Here is a 25,893-nt window from a genome sequence, read left to right as displayed (position 1 = left end):
TGTTGATCATTGACTGTAGCTCAGCATTCAACACCATAGTACCCTCCAAGCTCATCATTAAGCTCGAGGCCCTGGGTCTGAACCCCGCCCTGTGCAACTGGGTCCTGGACTTCCTGACGGGCTGCCCCCCAGGTGGTGAAGGTAGGAAACAACACCTCCACTTTGCTGATCCTCAACACTGGGACCCCACAAGGATGCCTGCCCTCTTGTACTCACTGTTCACCTATGAATGCGTGGCCACGCACGCCTCCAACTCAATCATCAAGTTTGCAGATGACAACAGTAGCGGGCCTGATTACCAACAATGATGAGACAGCCTACAGGGAGGTGGTGAGGGCCCTGGGAGTGTGGTGCCAGGTAAATAACCTCGCCCAAGGTCAACAAAACTAAAGCGCTGATCGTGGACTTCAGGAAACAGCAGAGAGATCACCCCCCCATCCACAGACGGGACTGCAGTGGAAAAGGTGGAAAGCTTCAAGTTCCTCGCCGTACACATCACTGACAAACTGAAATGGTCCACCCACACACACAGTGTGGTGGAGAAGGCACCTAAAACCCTCAAACTTTTACAGATGCACAATTGAAAACATTCTGTTTTGCTGTATCACTGCCTGGTACAGCAACTGCACCGCCTGCAACCACAGGGCTCTCCAGAGGGTGGTGTGGTCTGTTCAACGCATTACCGGGGGCAAGCTACCTGCCCTCCAGGACAGCTACAGCACTCGATGTCACAGGAAGGTCAAAAAGATCAAGGACTACAACCACCTGAGCCACTGCCTGTTCACCTCGTTATCATCCAGAAGGTGAGGTCAGTACAGGTGCATCAAAGCTGGGACCGAGAGATTGAAAAAACAGCTATCTAAAGGCCATCAGACTGTTAAATAGCCATCACTAGCACATTAGAGGCTGCTGCCCTATATACATAGACTTGAAATCACTGGCCAGTTAAATAATGGAACACTAGTCACTTTAATGTTTATATATTTTGCATTACTCATCTCATATTTGTATATACTGTATTCTATCCTATTCTACTGTATCTTAGTCGATGTTGCTCGTCCAAATATTTATTTAGTCTTAATTCCATTCCTTTACTTTAGATTGTGTATATTGTTAGATATTACTGCACTGTTGGAGCTAGAAACAAGCATTTCGCTACACCCACAATAACATCTGCTAAACATGTATGTGACATATACATTTGATTTGAAGTGGCTATTGGAGGGTCTAATTAGCCCCTACACCCACTAATTTTCACTCCCTCTGCTTTGGGACATTTGCATATGTCGGAGGAGCGCGTGAATGCGCAAATGGAAGGACAAGGGGAAGGGGGTGACATGGAATTCAGCCTTTCCATAAACAACCTCAACCCCCACCCCTAGGCACTTAAAGGGGAAGTTCAGTGTTTTCCAACTTAATGTTAGATGGTTTTTCACCCTGAAAGTATTGTATGAGCCATGAGAATCGTATTCATGGTTCGTTTTCTCTGAACAGCCATTAAAGTCTTCAGCTAACCCTAGCCGATGCTAGCAAAAAATCTATGAAAGTGATGGGGGCATTCAGTACTTGTATAAACATGGCCAAAACAACTGTAATCATCTCATTATTTGGTTTGATGTTACCTGATTTAACCTTTTTCGTACAGTTCCGCATGTCATGTCCCCATCAATTTCAGATTTTTTTGGCTACTGGTGGCTAAAGTTAGCAGGACTTTAACGGCTGTTTAAGCTCATCCACCTACTCCGATCTCAGTACATAGGGGGTTAGGGGCTGTTAAAGGGCAGGGCCTGGAAAGACATGTTTTGTTACTATCTTGCAATCTGTATATGAGTGGAAGCAGTCTGTAGGATCTCAGGTTTGGGGAACTAGGGACAGGGGTCTCAGGTCACAGAAAGCACAGGATCTGAGCGATGTTTCTGGATCTCCGCCTGCCCTGAGGCGTCCAGGTTCTCGGGCAGCGAGGGGAAGCGGAGGCTGCCACTTAGTCTGGACGTTTCCATGAGAGACAGTGACCACTTGACCATCGGCTGGGAGGAGAGTGGCACGGTCGGCTCCATCTCCGGGGTGACGGACATGGTGTCGTCGGACTCTACAGTCAGATGGATACCGCTGGACAGCGACTCCTGGGATTTCAGGGGTAACTTGAGGTCAGGCTGGGCAGAGCTCTACAACAAAACAATCAAGGTTGAGTATTCAGTCACAGGTTGGAGGTTTAACTGCAGTAACACAGCTTCTGTGAATGTGTCACGCCCTGGTCAAAGTATTTTGTGTTTATCTTTATGTATTTGGTCAGGCCAGGGTGTGGCATGGGGTTTTTGTAATTGTGGTGTGTTTGTCTTGGGGTTTTGGTGGTGGTATTGGGATTGTAGCTTAGTGGGTTGTCTAGCAAGGTCTATGGCTGTCTGGAGTGGTTCTCAATCAGAGGCAGGTGCTTATCGTTGTCTCTGATTGGGAACCATATTTAGGCAGCCATATTCTTTGAGTTTGTCGTGGGTGATTGTCCTTAGTGTCCTATGTGTACTCTTTGTTAGTTTGCACCAGATAGGCTGTTTCGGTTTTGTTTATTGTTTTTTGTAAGTTTGTGTTTCTTTGTTATATTAAACATGGATCGCAATCGACACGCTGCAGTTTGGTCCGACTCTCCTTCATCACCACTATATGAAAACCGTTACAGAATCACCCACCACCAACGGACCAAGCGGCGTGTCAACAGGCAGGAGCAGCCGAAAAAGGAGATGCTCAACAAGGATTTCTGGTCATGGGAGGAGATCTTCGACGGGAGAGGACCCTGGGCTAAACCAGGGGACTGTAGCCGCCCAAAGGAGCAACAGGAGAAGAGGCAACAGAGGCAGCAGCAGCAATAGTGGGAGAGGTTGCACCACCTGGTGAAATGGACATGGGAGGAGGAATTGGACGGTAAAGGACCCTGGAATGAGCCTGGAGATTATTGTCGCCCCAAAGCCGAGCTGGAGGCAGCAAAAGCAGAGAGGCGGCATTATGAGGAGCTAGCACGGCAGAGCGGATGGAAGCCCGAGAGTCAGCCCCAAAATTTCTTGGGGGCTCACAGGGAGTATGGCTATGCCAGGTAGGAGACCTGCGCAAACTCCCTGTGCTTACTGGGGGGCTGGAGAGACCGGGCAGGCACCGTGTTATGCTGTGGAGCGCACGGTGTCTCCAGTGCGGGTGCACAGCCAGGTTCGGTATATTCCAGCTCCTCGTATCGGCCGGGCTAGAGTGGGCATCGAGCCAGGTAAGGTTGGGCAGGCTCGGTGCTCAAGAGCTCCAGTGCGCCTGCACGGTCCGGTCTATCCAGTACCACCTCCACACCCCAGCCCTCCGGTAGCAGCTCCCCGCACCAGGCTTCCTGTGCGTGTCCTCGGTCCAGTACCACCAGTACCAGCACCGCGCATCAGGCCTACAGTGCGCCTCGCCTCTCCAGCGCTGTCGGAGCCTTTCTCCTCTCCAGCACTGTCGGAGCCTTTCTCCTCTCCTGCGCTGCCGGAGTCTCCCGCCTATCTAGCGCTGTTAGAGCTTTCCTCATCTCCAGCGCTGCCGGAGTCTCCCGCCTGTTCAGCGCAGCCAGAGCCTTCCTCCGACACAGCGCTGCAGGAGTCTCCCGCCTGTTCAGCGCAGCCAGAGCTGTCAGTCTGCATGGAGCAGTCAGAGCTGTCAGTCTGCATGGAGCAGCCAGAGCTGTCAGTCTACATGAAGCAGCCCGAGCTGCCAGTCTGCATGAAGCAGTCAGTCCGCATGGAGCAGCCAGAGCTGTCAGTCCGCATGGAGCAGCCAGAGCTGTCAGTCTACATGAAGCAGCCCGAGCTGCCAGTCTGCATGAAGCAGCCAGTCTACATGGAGCAGCCAGAGCTGTCAGTCTGCATGAAGCAGCCAGAGCTGTCAGTCTGCATGAAGCAGCCAGAGCTGTCAGACTGCATAGAGCGGCCAGTCTGCATAGAGCGGCCAGTCTGCATGGAGCTGCCAGTCTGCATGGAGCTGCCAGTCTGCATGGAGCTGCCAGTCTGCATGGAGCTGCCAGTCTGCAAGGAGCTGTCAGTCTGCACGGAGCTGCCAGTCAGCACGGAGCCGCCAGAGCGGTCAGTCTGTAAGAAGCCGCCAGAGCTGTCAGGCTATATGGAGCAGCTAGTGCCCCCAGTCGGCCCAGCACCGCCAGTCGGCCCAGCACCGCCAGTCTGCCCAGCACCGCCAGTCTGCCCAGCACCGCCAGTCTGCCCAGCGTCGCCAGTCTGCCCAGCACCGCCAGTCTGCCCAGCGCCGCCAGTCTGCCCAGCATCGCCAGTCTGCCCAGCGCCGCCAGTCTGCCCAGCGCCGCCAGTCTGCCCAGCGCCGCCAGTCTGCCCAGCGCCGCCAGATCTGCCAGTCAGCCAGACTCTTCCAGATCTGCCAGTCAGCCAGACTCTACCAGATCTGCCAGTCAACCAGACTCTTCCAGATCTGCCAGTCAACCAGACCAGACTCTTCCAGATCTGCCAGTCAACCTGACTCTTCCAGATCTGCCAGTCAACCAGACTCTTCCAGATCTGCCAGTCAACCAGACTCTTCCAGATCTGCCAGTCAACCAGACTCTTCCAGATCTGCCAGTCAACCAGACTCTTCCAGATCTGCCAGTCAACCAGACTCTTCCAGATCTGCCAGTCAGCCAGGATCTGCCAGTCAGCCAGGATCTGCTGAAACCACCAGCCAGCCAGGAGCTGGTAGATCTATCTACCTGCCTGAGCTTCCTCTCACTCCTGAGCTTCCTCTCACTCCTGAGCTTCCTCTCACTCCTGAGCTTCCTCTCACTCCTGAGCTTCCTCTCACTCCCGAGCTTTCTCTCACTCCCGAGCTGCCTCGGTCCCGAGCTGTCCTTCAGTCCCGATCTGCTCCTCAGTCCAGTGGGGTTCTGGGTGAGGACTACTAGGCCATGGTCGGCGGCGAGGGTGGACTATCCAGGGACGAAGGGAGAGGGGACTAAGACATTAAAGGAGTGGGGTCCACGTCCCGCGCCGGAGCCGCCACCATGGACAGACGCCCACCCGGACCCTCCCTATTGTTTTGAGGTGCGTTCGGGAGTCCGCACCTTAGGGGGGGTTCTGTCACGCCCTGGTCAAAGTATTTTGTGTTTATCTTTATGTATTTGGTCAGGCCAGGGTGTGGCATGGGGTTTTTGTAATTGTGGTGTGTTTGTCTTGGGGTTTTGGTGGTGGTATTGGGATTGTAGCTTAGTGGGTTGTCTAGCAAGGTCTATGGCTGTCTGGAGTGGTTCTCAATCAGAGGCAGGTGCTTATCGTTGTCTCTGATTGGGAACCATATTTAGGCAGCCATATTCTTTGAGTTTGTCGTGGGTGATTGTCCTTAGTGTCCTATGTGTACTCTTTGTTAGTTTGCACCAGATAGGCTGTTTCGGTTTCGTTTATTGTTTTTTGTAAGTTCGTGTTTCTTTGTTATATTAAACATGGATCGCAATCGACACGCTGCAGTTTGGTCCGACTCTCCTTCATCACCACTATATGAAAACCGTTACAGAATGTTTCAGGTGCTTTGACAGATTTTGTTTTTGTGTTCACCATCAGAATTTCTACCTGCGTGGATGCTTGGTTGTCTATCTGTATGGGTGGGATCTGGTACATGGTGTGCAACACTGGCGCTCCCGTCCCATATAGGCCAGGTGAGTCCATGGCTGACACAGTGCTGTAAGCGGGCGGTACCGGCGTTATCTGCCTTTGGAGCAGCTGCAGGATGACGTTGATATCGGCAGTCATTTGAATCTCCAGTCTGGTAATGGAGGGATAAAGGGGGCAGAAAGAGGGAAGGAAAAGGAGGATTACTAAGTAGCCATGTATTCACTGTTGCCATTAAAGACCTTCCAGATAACCTTCCAGATAACTACCTTCCAAGATAACTGGAATGTCTCTCTTGTCAAAGTTAGTCTAACTCCATAAGCTCCAGTTTGTTAATGTGGGGAGTGGGGGTACAGGAACTGCTTTTGTTTGAATTGGCGATTGTCCCTTTGAGAGTTACAGTTCATAAATCAGTCAGATTTTGTATGACTGAGAATACAGATATGTATCTATTGGTCACATACCTTAAAAAAAAAAAAAAGTAAGGGTGTGGATCAGCGAACAAGTCAGAATCTGGTATGACCACCATTTGTCTCCTATAGCGCTACATCTCCTTTGCATAAAGTTGACTGTGGCCTGTGGAATGTTGTCCCACTCCTCTTCAATGGCTCTGCAAAGTTGCAAGATATTGGCAGGAACTGGAACACGCTGTTGTACACATTGAACCAGAACATCCCAAACGTGCTCAATAGGTGACATGTCTGGTGCGTATACAGGCCATGGAAGAACTGGGACATTTTCAGGCTCCAGGAATTGTATACAGCTGCTTGCAACGTCAGCTGTGCATTATCATGCTGAAACACGAGGTGATGGTGGCGGATAAATGGCACAACAATGGGCCTCGGGATATCATCACGGTATCTCTGTGCATTCAAATTGCCATCGATAAAATGCAATTTTGTTCATTGACTGTAGCTTATGCCTGCCCATACCATAACACCACCGCCACCATGCGTCACTGTTCACAACAGCAAATCGCTCACCCACACAGGCCATTAATCTGTGACATCTGCCCGGTACAGGTGAAACTGAAATTCATTAATGAAGAGTATACTTCTCCAGCGTGACAGTGGCCATCCAAGGTGAGCATTTGCCCACTGAAGTCGGTTACGATGCCGAACTGCAGTCTGGTCAAGACCCTGGTGAGGACGACCACGCAAAGTAGCTTCCCTGAGACAGATTCTTCAGTTGTGCAAAACCCACAGTTTTATCAGCTAGGTGAAGAAGGTGAAGAAGCAGGATGTGGAGGACCTGGGCTGGCGTGGTTACACATGGTCTGCGGTTGTGAGACCGGTTGGACATACTGCCAAATTCTCTAAAAGACATTGGAGGTGGCTTACGGTAGAGAAATTAACATTCAATTCTCTGGCAACAGTCTGGTGGACATTCCTGCAGTCAGAATGCCAATTGCATGCTCCCTCAACTTGAGACATGTGTGGCATTGTGTTTTGGCTTTTATTGTCCCCAGCACAAGGAGCAACTGTGTAATGATCATGCTGTTTAACCAGTTTCTTGAAATGCCACACCTGTCAGCTGGCTGGATTATCTTGGCAAAGGAGAAATTCTCACTAACAGGGATGTAAACAAATTAGTGCACAAAATGTGAGCCAAATATATATTTTTTGTGCACATGGAACATTTCTGGAATCTTATATTTCAGCTCAGGAAACATTTTATTTCAGATGGTATCAGCCCTAGGTAAATTGAAAATAAGCTAAAACGTGCAGGCTCAATTGTTTGTCTGGCTCAACTGTTGAAAATAGTTTTGTAATAGTAAGCGTGTTGTTCCTCGCACCTGTTGAGCTGTGACTGTAGTAGTTCCAGTCGGGACTCCAGGTCACTGGGCCTCTCCTCTGTGAACGGGGGCGGGTGGTATGAAGTCCGAACCGAAGAAGAGCGCCACTGCCTGTTGGAGTACTGGACCGACTGCCTCTCTGGCCAGTATTGAACATACCCAGACATGTTCGGTGAGAGGTTAGAGGTGGCTGGAAACATTTACAGAGTGTTGTTGATCAACTGATGTCTTTTTGATTCTTTTGGGATTTTGAATCCGCAACCCTCCGGTCCAGTAATGCTACATAACATACAATTGAAATGGAGGTACCATACTGCTCATACTGTACCTGGTTGAGCCCTGTCCATGGGGGCCTCTCTGCCCACTGTGGCGCCACTAGGGGGCTTCAGCTGCACCACTGAGGGGGAGTATTCCAGCCAATCGTCGTCCGGAGGATACAGCTCCACCTTGCCCCCTTGGGTTAGGGGCTTGTTTAGGTCTTCGCTGGACTGGGAGCAAGGCGACTCACAGCTGCAGCCCTCCTCCCAGTGTGGCTGTGGGACCGCATGGCGTTGGCGGTAGGGGTACGGGTCGTCCTGGTCCATGCCGTCTGTCCAAAGTAGAATGTAAAAAATAAGTCCATACAGCTAGCTCGCTTGATACATACAGACCCTGATTCAACTAATCAACTTAACTTACCAGGACCGTTGCGACAGTCCAGGGAGTGTCCCCTGTGTCGTGGCTTACTACGACTGTATCCACAATCATCACCAGAATCATCAGCCAACAGTATTGGTGGGACCTGGTCAGCCTGACATACAGAAATACCAAGACACAAACTGAACACATCCCAATACACTGATACAGTGCCAACAATCCCATTTCATTGGACACAGTGAACCAAAAGGATCTTGTTCACCAATACCATAAATATCCCAAATAAAAATGTGTCAATTTTCTCAGTTTAGCCACGTGTGTGTGTTTTTCTTCTTACGTCTCTTAGGTCAAAGGTGAACTCCAAGTTTGCCCAAAAGTTGTCGGCAAAGCCTGGATAAATGTCTAGAACTTCGAGCAGGTCATCCCTCTGAATCCGGTGCAGGTCACAGTAAGTGATGGCGCGCACGTCAGAGTTGGACTTGCCTGGCTCTGCATACATGTGGATTGGCTCCCCAAAGATGTCATTCTTCCCTACAGGATAGAGGAAGGGAGACAGTGAGAGTAAATGAAGGGGGATGGCATCACTTATCTCATCACAGATGGCTGTTATTTTAAAGAATTCCGAACTATAGGATGTAGTTACTGTATATAATTCACATCTGTTTAAGAGGAAACTATTTAGCTGTGGCCTGGCTGGTCTAGTGGCAATGCCGCAGCCTCCAGCAAACGTCTATGGTGTCGGCATAGGTTCGAGTCTGGCCTACGGCCCTTTGACAACTTCACTATCCTTCCCCAACTGTCATTCTATATCTGTTCAATAAAATCAGAAAAGACCTTAAATAGAACATTTAGCCTCTTTCTGCTGTTAACCATAGACATGAGAAGGAGCATGATCTTCAGAAACTACATTTACATTTCTAAAATAGTTTGAAAGACATCAATGACTAACATATAGCTAAAGTCCATGCAGCAGATCTGACACGTATTTATTTTACTAGGCAAGTAGGTTAAGAACAAATTATTATCTACAATGACGGACTACCAAAAGGCAAAAGGCTTCTTGCGGGGACGTGGGGATGGAATTTAAAAAAATAATAATATAGGACAAAACACACATCACTACGAGAACACAACACTACATAAAGAGAGACCTAAAGACAACAACATAGCATGGCAGAAACACGAAAACACAGCATGGTAGCAGCACACAACATGGCACAAACATTATTGGGCACAGACAACAGCACAAAGGAGAGACAACAATATCACGCCAAGCAGCCACAAGTGTCAGTAAGTGTCCACGATTGAGTCTGTGAATGAAGAGATTGCGATAAAACTGTCCAGTTTGAGTGTTTGTTGCAGCTCGTTCAAGTCGCCAGCTGCAGCAAACTGAACAATAGATTTCATAGCCTTCCTTACCCAGTATGGCCACCACGACATCATCATGAGTGACCTGGATGGTACCGCGAGTGATGAAGAAGAGAGAGTTGAGGATGTCTCCAGAGTGGATGAGTGTATCCCCTGGTGGGGCATGCACAGTCTTGAAGCACATTGCCAGAGCCCGCAGACAGGCCTTGCTGCCCCCCCGGAAAGCCTTGCAGTTTTGCAGCAGACTGCGGTTCAGGTGCAGACATATATCAGCCTGCAAGCACTCTGGAAAACCCTTCAGCACCTTGGGAGGAAGATGGAAATTCAACATAAATGTCAAAATCAGTAATTTTGCAATAGGGCATTCTCACTGTAAACTGAGTTTTCAGCACTGCAGTTTATTACGCTGGATGCCTTGGGGATTTGAATAGATTTGTTGACCAGAAGATAGTCTACAGGTATAATGCTTTATAACATGTTATAAGCACATAGCCGTTATAATTTCTTAAGGCTTATAATATGTTATTTCTCAATGTACTACACCTTAACTGACTGAAAATGGCTGGTATTTAGTCAGGATCATGATGGCAGGATTATAAGACATAAGGAGGTCATACATGCTCATGGTAAGTCTTACAATGCATTATAACTGCATCATAATGCATTATACCTGCAGGTTTTACATAAAGTGTTACCGAAGAAAGTGTTTCTTACGAGTTTGGTGGCCGGTTTTCTACTCACTGCATTCATGTCAATGCCATTGGTGTAGGACCAGGCGTGCTGGAAGTACTCCTCCAGGCGGTTGCGAAGCCCGCTGGGGATCTGGTGGAAGCGGATAAACTCCTTGACCCGCAGCATCTGGGTGTGGTAGCGCGTCGTCCCTGAGTATAGGCGCTGGATGATGGCCGACACATTTCCAAAGATGCTGGCGTACATGAGAGCTGGAGGATGAGGAGGAGCCAATGGGGCTTAAAAAGGCTTATGTCAACAATTGCACGTTGATAATGCAGTATAAGTGACATAATAAAAATATCTTGCAGTTGTTGACACAAGTATTTATGAAATGTACTACTTTTGAATGCAGTGTGTATGGATTGTGAATGTTCTTCTGAGTAAATTGAACATTTAGGAACTTACAGCCAATAACCATAACACAGATGGAGAAGAGCTTCTCTGAGTTGGTGTTGGGGGAGACGTTCCCAAAGCCCACACTGGTCAAGCTGCTGAAGGTAAAGTAGAGTGCAGTGATGTAATAGTCCTTAGCGGACGGACCCGAGCCAGGTTCACTTGCGTTGTACGCCTTGCCCAGCTGCTCAGCCAGGTTGTCCAGCCAACCCGTTTCAGTGTAGGGCCTCTCCACGTAGCCAACAGCGTACCAGATACAGGCCAGCCAATGGGCGATGAGCACAAAGGTGCACATGAGCAGGAAGAGGACAGCGGCCCCGTACTCCGAGTAGCGGTCGAGCTTCCGCGCCACACGAACCAGCCGAAGCAGCCGCGCTGTTTTCAGCAGGCCAATCAAGGTGGCCATCTTTAGTAGGTGGCCATTTATTGAGAATAGTAGCGAGAAGATGGGAAAAAAGATGCAGAATGAATTGATGGGAAATGGCTACAGGTTACTAGCAAATTTGGTTTTAAATAAGTAACACAGGAAATGTTCATGCTTGTTGTCCCTAGTGGGATCTGATACCTGCTCTCCCACGGGAGAAACCAGCATCTTGACCATTAGATCAAAAGGGAATTCTTTCTTGGACTGATGGCAACTGAATTTTTTTAAATTGCAGACATGGTTACCTCATCACGAGACCATGTGACCAACTCATGTCCGCTAAATAAGCTTGAACCTTTATATTGTCTTATAAGGGTTATAATATTTTATGCCTATCTGGTTTGTATTTATTCAGGCTCATTGAGAGATTAACCCACTTTTGATCTCTTATTAAAGGCCTAAAATGCTTCAAGTAAAGGGGTTAATATTCATCTCAACTTGCATTATTCTCACCTCGTCAGACCCTGAGCGGAAGATAAGCAGGTCGAAGGGTAGGGCGGCAACCAGGTCGATGGCAAACCACCCCTTGAGGTAATGCACAGCGATCTTCCACGGCTGGGTCACCACCTCGTCGTTGGGGTTGACGAACGTTGTGCGAAAGTTGATCCCGATATCCACGATGAACAGCACATCCACCATGAGGTCCACCATGTTTAGTGGATTGCAGGTATAGCCACAACGCCGCCGCAGCGAGTCCCCACGCTCATCCAATAGGAAGGCGGCCGAGTAGGGGGTGAAGAGGGCTGTGTAGAGGACCAGGAGGAGAATGACCCAGTCCCACGCCGCTTTGACGGGGCTGTAGTGCAGCATGGTCCATGAGTGGGTGACCGGGGCCTCAATTTTGTACTCCGGCAGGACGTCAGCACCCAGAGACAGAACCTAACAGAGATCCAAATTATATTTGAGAGTTTCATTAGCATAGAGTGGTGCCAGAGGCATTCAGCAAGTGCTTGCACACCAATTACTAACCAATACTTATTACTTTGTTAATTCGATTTGAATTAGTGCAACCTTCTGTAGCCTATTGATTGATTGTGTATATGTCCATGTATTGCTTTTCTCAGTAAACAGATACGGTGCCTTGAAAAAGTATTCACACCCCGTTATCTTTGCCACGCTTTGTGTTACATCCTGAATTTAAAATGGATTTAAAAAAAAATAATAATTGGGGGGTCACTGGCCTACATACAATACCCCATAATGTCAAAGTGGAATTTTTACAAGTTAAAAACTGAAATGTTTCTAGTCAATAAGTATTCAACCACTTTGTCATGGCAAGCCTAAATAAGTTCAGGAGTAAAACTTTGCTGAAGTCACATAAGTTGCATGGACTCACTTTGTGTGCAATAAGTGTTTAACATGATTTGTTTAATGACTACCCCATCTCTGTACCCCCATAAACTAGGTCTCTCGGTCGAGCAGTGAATTTCAACCACAAAGACTAGGGCAGTTTTCCAATATCTTGCAAAGAGGGGTACCTATTATTGGTAAATAGGTTTTAAAAAAGCAGACATTGAATATCCCCTTTGAGCATGATGAAGATTATTTACACTTTGGATGGTGTATCCAGTCACTACAAAGATGCAGTTGCCAAAGTATCCAGTCACTAACTCAGTTGCTGAAGAGGAAAAAGCTCAGGGATTTCACCGAGGCCAATGGTGAATTTAAAACCGTTAGAGGTTAATGGCTGTGATATGAGAAAACTGAGGATGGATCAACAACATTGCAGTTACTCCACAATATTAACCTAATTAGAAGAATGAAAAGAAGGAAGCCTGTACAGAATAGAAATATTCAAACACATGCATCCTGTTTGCAAAAGGCACTAAAGTAACATGCTGACCAGATCGCCATCCCGTGTATGTTGATTTTTTTCCAACCAAGTTCTATTTTAGCGCCTGGCTATACAGACGCGCGTGAGCAGTGGGGGTGCAATGATTGAATAACATGTATGTGAAAATGTATTTTGCAGCACACGAGACGTCAGCTGTGTGGTCAGCATATAATACTGCCAAAGAAAATTGCTACGCAATTAACTTTGTCCTGGATAGAAAGTGTTATGTTTGAGGCAAACCAATACAACACATTACTGAGTATCACTCTCCATATTTTCAAGCATAATGGTGGCTGCATCATCTTATGGGTATGCTTGTATCGTTAAGGATTTGAGTTTTGAGGATAAAAATTCCATCAGTAGGACAATAACTTAAAACACAAGGCCAAATCTACACGAGTTGCTTACCAAGAAGACCGTGAATGTTTCTGAGTGGCCAGGTTACAGTTTGGACTTAAATCTACGGCAAGACCTGAAAATGGTTCTCTAGCAATGATCAACAACCAATTTGACGGAGCTTGAATATTTTTTTAAATAATAAATAGCCAAATGTTGCCCAATCCAAGTGTGGAAAGCTCTTAGCGACTTACCCAGAAAGACACAGCTGTAAATCAAGTGGTATAAATACTTTCTAAAGGGACTGTACATAACATGTTACATAGAGGGTGAGATTGAAATAGGCTCATTTATACTCACATTGATGTACATTTCTGTCTATTGTATTCACTATTCAAAAACATTCAAATATATATTCATGCACTTCCTCCACCATGTACTACATAACAAACACACACAAAAACAACAGTTCTTAAAGGACAAGTTTTTATTTTAATTTTTTACTTGTTACTTAAAATGTTTAATCTTACCTTGAACGTAGTAATCTGCGTAAGAAAAACAAATCTGTGGTTCGGATTTGTAAATATCTTCTGTAATTGTTTCCCCATTTTATCCTATTGTGTTTTTGGTTAGCCATGGCTGAAGTTAGTTGAAGTTGGTGGTTTAAACCAACACTGGATTACAGTTTCTCCTAGCCCACTTTCAGCGTCAAAATAAATGTAAATATATATTACAAAATAAATATTGTCCTTTAAAGGTCTAATGCAGCTGTTTTTATCTCAATATCAAATTTTTTCTGGGTAACAATTAAGTACCTTACTGTGATTGTTTTTCAAATAAAATGGTCAAAAAGAAACAATAGCTTCTTAGCAAAGAGCAATTTCTCAAGCAAGAATTTTGCTAGGACTGTCAGTGGTCTGAGTGGGGAGGGGAAAACTAGTTTTTATTTGCAGAGTTTTGGAACTCTTTCTTTTTGGTCTATTAACTAATTTACCGCCTTAACAAAGCCACCCAGACCAGCTCTTATGGACAAAGTAGTCAACTATTGTCTATCACAACCCCAGCATAGCAATAGTGTCGCTGATGAACTCCAGATCACATAGAAAAGACAACAGATAGCTAGCTGTAAGGTATTTTCTCCCTTTCACATTTATAGTTGGAGAGGAATAAGGGATCTTGCTGTCTGATAACCTTGTCTGTGATTATGTTCATAATCAATCAGGCGTGAGATCGGGAGGGAACACCTGTGTTTACAAACTGACTCTAGTCCTCAAATACTCGCCCATCCGGTGGACGTCTGTGAACTGACTAATTTGCATAAACTGTTGTTCAAAGCAGCATGTGGTCCTGCCTCTCTTGAGTGCCGCACCCCGACAAACACACAATACTGATTAGTGATGTTCGGGTTGACTCATAACCCACTGTCCCAACGGTTTAACTGCGGGCCCAGCCTGGACTCAGACTAGACATAGTAACATAGTAAACATAAATCCGGCACTCAAATTAGTATGACTTGATACGTTTGGTATGGTTACATAAGACAGATGGTTACTTACTTACAAATGTACATTTCTATGTCATAACCCTAGATATGTTGACATCAAAGTTAAGAAACTGTTAGTTTCAACCAGTGTCATTTTGATTATGTCTACTCTGCTTGGTATAGTGGGCTATCAAAAAAGCTGGAAAAGAGAATTCAGGTCATGCAAAAATAATGTTCAGGTATATACTGAATGTCCCCCCCTAGGACCCACATAGGGGTACAGGAGTTACAGGAGGTGGGCTTGTTGCCTTTAGAGTCTAGAGTGGACCTTTAAACTTAATCATATGTTTGACATCTTAAATGATAGTGTCCCAGGTTATATGAAAAAACATATTGATATGGTCTATAACCAACACAGTTACAATACCAGAGCTAGTGTTATGTCTTGTGAAATCCCAAGAGTAAACAGTACTGCATGGAGCACGTTTTTCTGTACAGGCATTTGTCTATGGAATAGCATCCCCGGGAGATCAAGCAAGTAGAAATAGCTTTAAAAAAGCAGGCAAAGGTTTTAATTGGGACAAGGTTGTCTAAGTAAGAGAAACAACTCCACTGCCCCTTGTGCCCCCTACTGCTGGTCAGGTGTATTTATTTGAATGATAGGTATATGAAATAAATAGATTGTTTAAATGTGAAATGAATATGCCTACCTCATGCCTTTTGCACACAATGTATATAGACTCTTTCTTTCTTTTTCTACTGTGTTATTGATTTGTTTATTGTTTACTCCATGTGTAACTCTGTGTTGTTGTCTGTTCACACTGCTATGCTTTATCTTGGCCAGATCGCAGTTGTAAATGAGAACTTGTTCTCAACTAGCCTACCTAGTTAAATAAAGGTGAAATAAATAAAAATATGGTTGATTTAAGGTTAGGGAAACGTGCAGTGAATAATGTATTTATGGTTGTTTGTAAAATGGTCTTGCCTTTTAATCATTATGTTATTGTTTTTACCATTGGGCACCACTTTGGAAACCAGCGTTTTAATTAATGCAGTCAAGTGATATCCTGTGGGTCCACATTGTACATTTTGTTGTATATGTCTGTTACCCAAAATAAATTAAATTCGACGTCTAGAAACCCAAAGGTTGACTTTGAATCGCATCACGGAGAACTTTAGCATTTTAGTCAATTAGCAACTTTAACTACTTACTACTTTTTTAGTTACTTTGCCACTACTTAGCATGTTAGCTAACCCTAACTCTTTTAGCTAACCCAAGCCTTAACTCTTTAATCTAATTGATAAACTTAACCCTAACTCCAACCCAGCTAATGTTAGCCAGCTAGCTAGAATTCATAACTTATCATAATTTAGCAAATTACAAATCATTGTACGTTTTGCAAACTCATAACATATAATATGAATTGTAATTTGTAACATGTCATAATAAATCGGTGATGGACATCCACAAATGAATACATACCCTACTAAATGGAGTGTCCCGGATTTACATACAGAATAATACAAAATACTCAGACCAGTTTGGCGGGCCGGTGGGTTTAGGGTCATGAAATATTATTGTGTGGATGAAGAGAGTGCTGGGCAGGATGAATAAAAAGAAAACAATACATGAAAAAAATTCTCCATCATTTTGTTTTTTCTTTCATTATTTTTAGGCTATCTAGCATTACTGCATAAGCTTTAAGGCCTAACTTTACATGTGCCAAATAGCCTTACATGCCAATCGCTAAACGCTTTTAGGAACCGTCAGAAAAAGTTAACCTTGATCCAATGAAGCAAAAAGGACAATGTTTGAGTTTAATTCAGTAAGGGAAAAGCTGTGAAATGGAGAGTTGAAAATAAAGAAAAGGGAGGGCCAGAAAAGTAAGGTTTGAGAAAGATTTGGCGTAATGGAAATAGAGGATGATAGCAATGCCTATGTTACAGTATGTGTGATGATTGTGAGGCACTATACACATTCGACTGTCACAAGATGGGGACTTCAAATAGGCCTAAGGCACGCCACGGTAACTTTAGCCTACTGGTCAAATGGGTTAAATGGAAACTGAAATCTGGACACTGACTGCATGTCTATAACCTATCCTTAATATGAACTCCTGCAGAATTAACTATTTCTTGCAGTAAAATGATACACCAAATGTAAAAATTTTGACTCGGGAACAAGAGTGGAGAAATGTATATTTCATTCAGCATCTTCAGAGAATAAGAATGCACAGTTAGCACCTCTAAAGATGTATATATCTTTATCAGCATCATAAAAGCTAATAGTATTTTAACCACATAAGATTTCAGTTGGGCCTAGATGCATATTTTATTAGAAACATGTCATTTTCACGGCTTCCTGTTTCATATTTTTTTGTTGTTATTTGTTGCATTTTCTCCCTGGTCCCTAAATGTCTTTGCTCCATGAAAGAAGCAGAGATGACATAAAGTTTTTTCTGATGTTAACTAAATTGAAGCATTCATTAATATCATTTATGACATTATTCTGGTAGGCAAGGGTTTATTAGTCTCCTACACTCTACAAATTAGGGGTTCAACAAATGTTATTCTAAGATCTAAGGTCCTCAACGTTCTTGTCACTGAAAATAGCCCCAGAAAGGTTCTTCCAAGAACACCATAGGAGGTGGGATTCATTGAGGAACTGCCTTAGTTGGGGGGGGGGGTTCTTGCAGGACCCTAACTGCACAACTGAACTTTTGGAATTGAAATTGAAAGGACAGCAGGTGCAGGCACTTAACTGAAACATTTTAATATCTCAATTTAAGTGAATGCACCGGCTGTCCTTTCAAATCCAAAAAGTTTCAGTTGGGCAGTCCTGTAAGAACCCCCACCAACTAAGGCGCAACACAATTCAACAGATGTATTTGGCATGCTGACTGCAGGAATGTCCACCAGAGCTGTTGCCAGAGAATTGAATGTCGTTTTAGAGAATTTGGCAGTACATCCAACCGGCCTCACATCTGCCGACCATGTTCAAACACGCCACCCCATGATCTCCACATCCGAAATCTTCACCTGCAAGATCATCTGAGACCAGCCACCTGGATAGCTGATGAAACTGAGGAGTATTTCTGTCTGTAATAAAGCCTGTTCGTGGGGGAAAACTCATTCTGATAGGCCCACCCACTGCGGAGCAAGGCCCAGTCTATGTCCTCCCAGGCCCACCCATGGCTGCGTCCCTGCACAGTCATGTGGATGTATTTCAAGGCCTACCTTCAAACTCAGTGCCTCTTTGATTGACATCATGGGAAAATCAAAATAAATCAGCCAAGACCTCAACAAAAAAATTGTGGACCTCCACAAGTCTGGTTCATCCTTCGGAGCAATTTCCAAACGCCTGAAGGTACCACATTCCTCTGTACAAACAATAGCACGGAAGTATAAACACCATGTGACCATGTAGCCGTCATACTACTCAGGAAGGAGTAGAGATTTACTTACTTTGGTGCGAAAAGTGCAAATCAATCCCAGAACAACAGCAAAGGACCGTGTGAAGATGCTGGAGGAAACAGGTACCAAAGTATCTATATCCACAGTAAAACGAGTCCTATTAACGACATAACCCGAAAGGCCGCTCAGCAAGGAAGAAGCCACTGCTCTAAAACCGCCATAAAAAAGCCAGACTATGGTTTGTATCTGCACATGGGGACAAGGATCATACTTTTTAGAGAAATGTTCTCTGGTCTGATGAAACAAAAATATAACTGTTTGGCCATAATGACCATTATTATGTTTGGGGGGAAAAGGGGGAGGCTTGCAAGTCGAAGAACACCATCCCAACCGTGAAGCACGGGGGTGGCAGCATCATGTTGTGAGGGTGCTTTGCTGCAGGAGGGACTGGTGCACTTCACAAAATGGATGGCGTCATGAGGCAGGAAAATGATGTGGATATATTGAAGCAACATCTCAAGACATTAGTCAGGAATGTAAAGCTTGGTTGCAAATGGGTCTTCCAAATGGACAATGACCCCAAGCATACTTCCAAAGTTGTGGCAAAATGGCTTAAGGACAGCAAAGTCAATGTATTGGAGTGGCATCACAAAGCCCTGACCTCAGTCCTATAGAAGATTTGTGGCCAGAACTGAAAAAGCGTGTGCTAGCAAGGAGGCCTACAAAACTGACTCAGTTACACCAGCTCTGTCAGGAGGAATGGGCCAAAATTCCCCCAACTCATTGTGGGAAGCTTGTGGAAGTCTACCTGCAACTTTTGACCCAAGTTAAACAATTTAAAGGCAATGCTACCAAATACTAATTGAGTGTATGTAAACTTCTGACCCACTGGGAATGTGATGAAATAAATAAAATATAAAAAATAAATAATTCTCTATTATTATTCTGACATTTCACATTCTTAAAATAAAAGGGTTATCCTAAGACAGGGAATTTTTATTAGGTTTAAATGTCAAGAATTATGAAAAACTGAGTTTCAATGTATTTGGCTAAGGTGTAGGTAAACTTCAGACTTCAACTGTATTTATGTTCATTATATAAGCAGAAACATATCTAAATTAGGCCCCCAAAAATTCTGTACCTTGTCCCCAGAAAATCTGATGTCTCTGACTGTAGCCTACAGCACAATTTCTATAAGCCAGCAGCATACCATCCTGCATCCTACTGCTGGCTTGCTTTTGAAGCTAAGCAGGGTTGGTCCTGGATGTGAGACCAAATGCTGCTGGAAGTGGTGGTGGCCAGTAGGAGGCACCCTTTCCACTGGTCAACAAAAAAGAATAATATATAAATATCCCATTCCCCCAGGGCTGTGATTGGGGACGTTGCCCTATGTAGGGTGCCGTCTTTGTCTCTTTTAAAAAAATGTTAAACAGGTGTCTTGACTCTCTGTGGTCACTAAAGATCCCATGACACTTACCATAAGAGTAGGGGTGTTAACCCCGGTGTCCTGGCAAAATTCCCAATCTGGCCCTCTAACCATCACGGTTACCTAATCATCCCCAGCTTACAATTGGCTCTTTCATCCCCCCTCCTCTCCCCTGTAACTATTCCCCAGGTTGTTGCAGTAAATGAGAATGTGTTCTTCGTCAACTTATCTGGTCAAATAAAATGTAAAAAATATTTGCGGGTTGGTGTAAGCCTCAGATTTTCACTTTATCACATATAGTCAGGCTTGCGGTAGCAGTGTGCATTCATGGATGCCAAGGGGAGGCAGGCTTTCCCAATTATTTCACCAATAAAAATGATGAAATAATTCATTTTGTCTGTGTGGCTGAATCTCACAGGAGAAATCATCAGAGCGCCCCTGTCTGTGTAGGCCATGTATCTGATGCTGTCTGGAACAAAAGATTATGACATGTTTCCGCCGTAGCGTTTGATAGATTCCAGCAAGCATTTGGCCTCCCTTTATATAAAAAAAATCAAATAATTAGACAATTAGAGTTGAGCTGTGCTCAACTGTGGGTCGTCCTGGAGCAGTAAAACAACGGTTTGGATTTGGCTTCACACCAATCAAATCACATCTTTGAGCAAATGTCATCATTGTCAGAAAAACGTGTCCATCTCTGATCTGCTTGTGTTGATGTTCTGCGTCGCTAGGCTAGCTTGCTGAAATGGTCCCTTTCCTAAGCCTTGGATGGAGATGGGGATTTGGACTTGTGGTTTTGACTTAATTCTCTGTACATAACAATGATTATGATGGCGATTCTGATTGTATATTGTTTAAAATTTTTGTTCAATATACAGTACCAGTCAAAAGTTGACACACCTACTCATTCCAGGGTTTTTATTTATTTGGACTGTTTCCTACATTGTAGAATAACAGTGAAGACATCAAATCTATGAAATAACACATATGGAATCATGTAGTAACCAAAAAAGTGTTAAACAAATCAAAATGAACAGGTGTGCCTTGTTAAATGTTAACTTGTGGAATTTCTTTCCTTAATGCATTTGAGCCAATCGGTTGTGTTGTGACAAAGGTAGGGTTGGTATACAGAACATAGCCTTATTTGGTAAAAGACCAAGTCCATATTATGGCAAGAACAGCTCAAATAAACAAAGGGAAACAACAGTCCATTCTTACTTTAAGACATGAAGGTCAGTCAATACGGAACATATTAAGAACTTTGAAAGTTTCTTTGAGTGCAGTCGCAAAAACCATCAAGCGCTAGGATGAAACTGGCTCTCATGAGGACGCCACAGAAAAGGAAGACCCAGAGTTACCTCAACTACAGAGGATAAATTCATTAGAGTTACCAGCCTCATAAATTGCAGCCCAAATAAATGCTTCACAGAGTTCAAGTAACAGACATCTCAACATCAACTGTTCAGAGGAGACTACTTCACTGAACCACTACTAAAGTACACCAATAATAAGAAGAGACTTGCTTGGGCCAAGAAACACAAGCAATGGATATTAGACCAGTGGAAATCTGTCCTTTGGTCTGATGAGTCCAAATTTGAGATTTTTGATTCCAACCGCTGTGTCTTTGTGAGATGCAGAGTTGGTGAACGGAGGATCTCTTCATGTGGTTCCCGCCGTGAAGCATGGAGGAGGAGTTGTGATGGTGCTTTGCTGGTGACATTGTCTGTGATTTATTTAGATTTCATGGCACACTTAACCAGCATGGCTACCAAAGAATTCTGCAGCAATATGCCATCCCATCTGGTTTGCGCTTAATGGGACTATCATTTGTTTTTTAACAGGACAATGACCCAAAACACACCTCCAGGCTGTGTAAGGGTTATTTGACCAAGAAGGAGATTGATGGAGTGCTGCATCAGATGGCCTGGCCTCCACAATCACCCAACCCAACTGATATGATTTGGACCAGAGAGTGAAGGAAAAGCAGCCAACAAGTGCTCAGCATATGTGGGAACTCCTTCAAGACTGTTGGAAAAGCATTCCTCATGAAGCTGGTTGAGAGAATGCCAAGAGTGTGCAAAGCTGTCATCAAGGTTACTTTAAAGAATATAAAACATATTGTTTTAACAGTTTTTGGGTTACTACATGATCCAATATGTTATTTCATAGTTAAGTCTTCACTATTATTCTACAATGTAGAAAATAGTAAAAAATAAATAAAAACCCTGGAATGTGTAGGTGTCTCCAAACGTTTGACTGGTACTGTATATAGGGCTCATGAAGACAATGAATGCTCTATGAAGCCTTTAAGTTGATGTCCATTTCAATTGGATTCAATTGAATGTGCTAAGCACCTTTTGACAGAAAGGTCAACAGTCATGGCCATGGGTCCCATACATGCATTATAGACTGCACAGTACAAAACTACACCCTGTTGTCCTTCACTGATATCAAACACACATTATACCATGGCACTGGACCAGGATACTGTCCCTGGGGCTCCAGCAGGCATGGATTGGACAGTGGCAGCCAGCCATTCTCCACACCCAGGAGACATAACATCTATTCAACCCCCGTAGTGATTTTTCCACTAGCGGGTCAACCACATTGCCTTCCACGTGCCCTAATACTGATACCAGGCATCGATGATTTCCCTGTAGGGTGCCAAGTCAGTATGAGTCACGGGTTAGAGGACAAATCTCAAAACACCAACAAAGCACCACATTGAGCATATAAATTCAGTGAGCGATCGGAGACAGCTCTATGCAAGTTGTGTAACTTTGATTAGAAATGTGTGTGTGGAGAGGTGGAGACCTTCCCCTGTTTTGCCTTTCTATGCTAATTTATGGCATTTCTACACTAGTTTCTACATTTCTACACTATTCCCCTGTCCCTATAGTGGAAATGATGCCTACTATTGACATGATGAAATATGATATGTCTAACTAGACGAATTGACTGCTATGTGTGACATCATATGGAATTAAGATGTTCATGATGACAATAATTCCAAGTGCTTACGCTGTCTCACAATACCAAACTCTGATAAGCCAACTCAAATGTTGCTATCTGAGATATACAAACACAGCGAGACTGAATCCTGAGGAATACTTAAATATAATATGCTTAAATATAATATACATATACACTACCATTCAAAAGTCTGGGGTCACAACTTAGCTTTTGTCCATTAAAATAACATCAAATTGATCAGAAATACAGTGTATACATTAATGTTATAAATGACTATTGTAGCTGGAAACGGCAGATTTTTTATGGAATATCTACATAGGCGTACAGAGGCCCATTATCATCAACCATCGCTCCTGTGTTCCAATGGCACGTTGTGTTAGCTAATCCAAGTTTATAATTTTAAAAGGCTAATTGACCATTAGAAAGCCTGTTTGCAATTATGTTAGCACAGCTGAAAGCTGTTGTTCTGATTAAAGAAGCAATAAAACTTATTTAGACTAGTTGAGTATCTGGAGCATCAGCATTTATGGGTTTGATTACAGGCTCAAAATGGCTAGAAACAAATAACTTTCTTCAGAAACTCGTCAGTCTATTCTTGTTCTGAGAAATGAAGGCTATTCCATGCGAGAAATTGCCAAGAAAGATCTTGTACAATGATGTGTACTACTCCATTCACAGAACAGCGCAAACTGGCTCTAACCAGAATATAAAGAGGAGTGGGAGGCCCCGGTGCACAACTGAGCAAGAGGACAAGTACATCAGAGTGTCTAGTTTGAGAAACAGACGCCTCACAACTGGAGGCAACTGGATGCTGGCCTTCTAGGCAGAGTTGCAAAGAAAAAGCCTTGTCTCAGACTGGCGAATAAAATGGTTTAAAATGGCTGTTTTAGTAGAAGCCTCTTGGACCGAGACTTTGCACTCCGGTACCGCTTGCCATGCTGTAGCAGTCTATGACTAGGGTGGCTGGAGTCTGACAATTTTTAGTTCCTTCCTCTGACACCACCTGGAATAGAGGTCCTTGATGGCAGGAAGCTTGGCCCCGGTGAAGTACTGGGCCGTACGCACTACCCTCTGTAGTGCCTTGCGGTCGGAGGCCGAGCGAGCAGTTGTCATGCCATACCAGGCATACCAGGTTTTCTTCTATTGGATTTTGTCTGTGCTTAGCTCTATACCATTTATTTTTATCCCAAAACACTCCCTAGTCCTTGCCGATTACAAGCATACCCATAACATGATGCAGCCCCCACCATGCGTTTACGGACATATTCAATCAATCCCTATACCAGTCTGCTGTTCCCACATGCTTCAAGAGGGCCACCATTGTTCCTGTTCCCAAGAAAGCTAAGGTAACTGAGCTAAACGACTACCGCCCCGTAGCACTCACTTCCGTCATCATGAAGTGCTTTGAGAGACTAGTCAAGGACCATATCACCTCCACCCTACCTGACACCCTAGACCCACTCCAATTTGCTTACCGCCCAAATAGGTCCACAGACGATGCAATCTCAACCACACTGCACACTGCCCTAACCCATCTGGACAAGAGGAATACCTATGTGAGAATGCTGTTCATCGACTACAGCTCGGCATTCAACACCATAGTACCCTCCAAGCTCGTCATCAAGCTCGAGACCCTGGGTCTCGACCCCGCCCTGTGCAACTGGGTACTGGACTTCCTGACGGGCCGCCCCCAGGTGGTGAGGGTAGGCAACAACATCTCCTCCCCGCTGATCCTCAACACTGGGGCCCCACAAGGGTGCGTTCTGAGCCCTCTCCTGTACTCCCTGTTCACCCACGACTGCGTGGCCACGCACGCCTCCAACTCAATCATCAAGTTTGCGGACGACACAACAGTGGTAGGCTTGATTACCAACAACGACGAGACGGCCTACAGGGAGGAGGTGAGGGCCCTCGGAGTGTGGTGTCAGGAAAATAACCTCACACTCAACGTCAACAAAACTAAGGAGATGATTGTGGACTTCAGGAAACAGCAGAGGGAACACCCCCTATCCACATCGATGGAACAGTAGTGGAGAGGGTAGCAAGTTTTAAGTTCCTCGGCATACACATCACAGACAAACTGAATTGGTCCACTCACACAGACAGCATCGTGAAGAAGGCGCAGCAGCGCCTCTTCAACCTCAGGAGGCTGAAGAAATTCGGCTTGTCACCAAAAGCACTCACAAACTTCTACAGATGCACAATCGAGAGCATCCTGGCGGGCTGTATCACCGCCTGGTACGGCAACTGCTCCGCCCTCAACCGTAAGGCTCTCCAGAGGGTAGTGAGGTCTGCACAACGCATCACCGGGGGCAAACTACCTGCCCTCCAGGACACCTACACCACCCGATGTTACAGGAAGGCCATAAAGATCATCAAGGACATCAACCACCCGAGCCACTGCCTGTTCACCCCGCTATCATCCAGAAGGCGAGGTCAGTACAGGTGCATCAAAGCTGGGACCGAGAGACTGAAAAACAGCTTCTATCTCAAGGCCATCAGACTGTTAAACAGCCACCACTAACATTGAGTGGCTGCTGCCAACACACTGACAATGACACTGACTGAACTCCAGCCACTTTAATAATGGGAATTGATGGGAAATGATGTAAATATATAAACAATGCTACCTTATATAATGTTACTTACCCTACATTATTCATCTCATATGCATACGTATATACTGTACTCTATATCATTGACTGCATCCTTATGTAATTTTCCTTCCTCTATGGCAGCTGAGTTAGGAAGGACATCTGTATCTTTGCAGTGGCTGGGTGCATTGATACACCATCCAAAGTGTAATTATTAACTTCAAAATGCTCAAAGGGCAATGTATTTTTTTTTACCCATCTACCAATAGGTGCCCTTCTTTGCGAGGCATTGGAAAACCTCCCTTGTCATTATGGTTGAATCTGCGTTTGAAATTCACTGCTTAACTGAGGGACTTTATAGATAATTGTATGTGTGGGGTACAGAGAGGAGGAAGTCATTCAAAAATCATGTTAAACATTACTTGCACACAGAGAGTCCAGGCAACTTATTATGCGACTTGTTAAGCAAATGTTTACTCCTGAACTTATTTAGGCTTGCCGTATAACAAAGGGGATGACTACTTACTGAATCAAGACATTTCAGCTTGACATTTTTTTAATGAACATAATTCCACTTTGACATTATTGGGTATTGTGTGTAGGCCAGTGACACAAAATCTACATTGAATCAATTTGAATTCAGACTGTAACACAAAATGTGGAAAAGGGGTGTGAATACACTGTATACATTTTTATACTATTCTTATGTATACACACACACCACCCTACCTGTGTGACCTTGTCTGTGACGTTCTGTGTGTGCTCCTTCACCTTAGCTGGGGCAAGGAGCTCCACCCTGGAGGCCGGGGGGGACAGCATGTCAGGTTTGAAGGGAGGGGGGGCCCGGTTGGCTGTTCCCCAAGTCTTCAT

The 25,893-nt window shown here is 44.7% G+C and overlaps 1 protein-coding gene across 1 annotated transcript; it reads right to left on the bottom strand.

The window, feature by feature from the left end:
• Nucleotides 1-1,119: 1,119 nt before the first annotated feature.
• Nucleotides 1,120-25,893, bottom strand: LOC112223273 (potassium voltage-gated channel subfamily H member 6). The gene is made up of 11 exons (XM_042305200.1): nt 25,753-25,893; nt 11,402-11,842; nt 10,552-10,945; nt 10,156-10,355; nt 9,466-9,718; nt 8,384-8,577; nt 8,089-8,200; nt 7,739-7,999; nt 7,411-7,600; nt 5,577-5,769; nt 1,120-2,165 (listed from the first exon to the last, which is right to left on the bottom strand). The coding sequence occupies exons 1-11, from the start codon at nt 25,891-25,893 to the stop codon at nt 1,881-1,883; spliced, it is 2,664 nt and encodes an 887-aa protein (XP_042161134.1). The 3' UTR covers nt 1,120-1,880.

This window comes from Oncorhynchus tshawytscha, linkage group LG24 (genome assembly GCF_018296145.1).
Source record: "Oncorhynchus tshawytscha isolate Ot180627B linkage group LG24, Otsh_v2.0, whole genome shotgun sequence".
In the NCBI taxonomy this organism is placed as follows: Eukaryota; Metazoa; Chordata; class Actinopteri; order Salmoniformes; family Salmonidae; genus Oncorhynchus; species Oncorhynchus tshawytscha.
The sequence above is the reverse complement of the archived record's forward strand: the minus strand, read 5'-3'. Positions and strand labels throughout refer to the sequence as shown.

What these genes read in the sequence shown, in the direction of transcription:
- LOC112223273 (XM_042305200.1), bottom strand. Translation starts at nt 25,893, where the DNA reads ATGAAGACTTGGGGAACAGCCAACCGGGCCCCCCCTCCCTTCAAACCT. An exon ending in CTGTGTTATGGTTATTGGCT is followed by an intron (nt 10,356 to 10,551) that starts GTAAGTTCCTAA and finishes CTCATCCTCCAG; the next exon opens with CTCTCATGTACGCCAGCATC. An exon ending in ACAACCAAGCATCCACGCAG is followed by an intron (nt 2,166 to 5,576) that starts GTAGAAATTCTG and finishes GTTTTGTTGTAG; the next exon opens with AGCTCTGCCCAGCCTGACCT.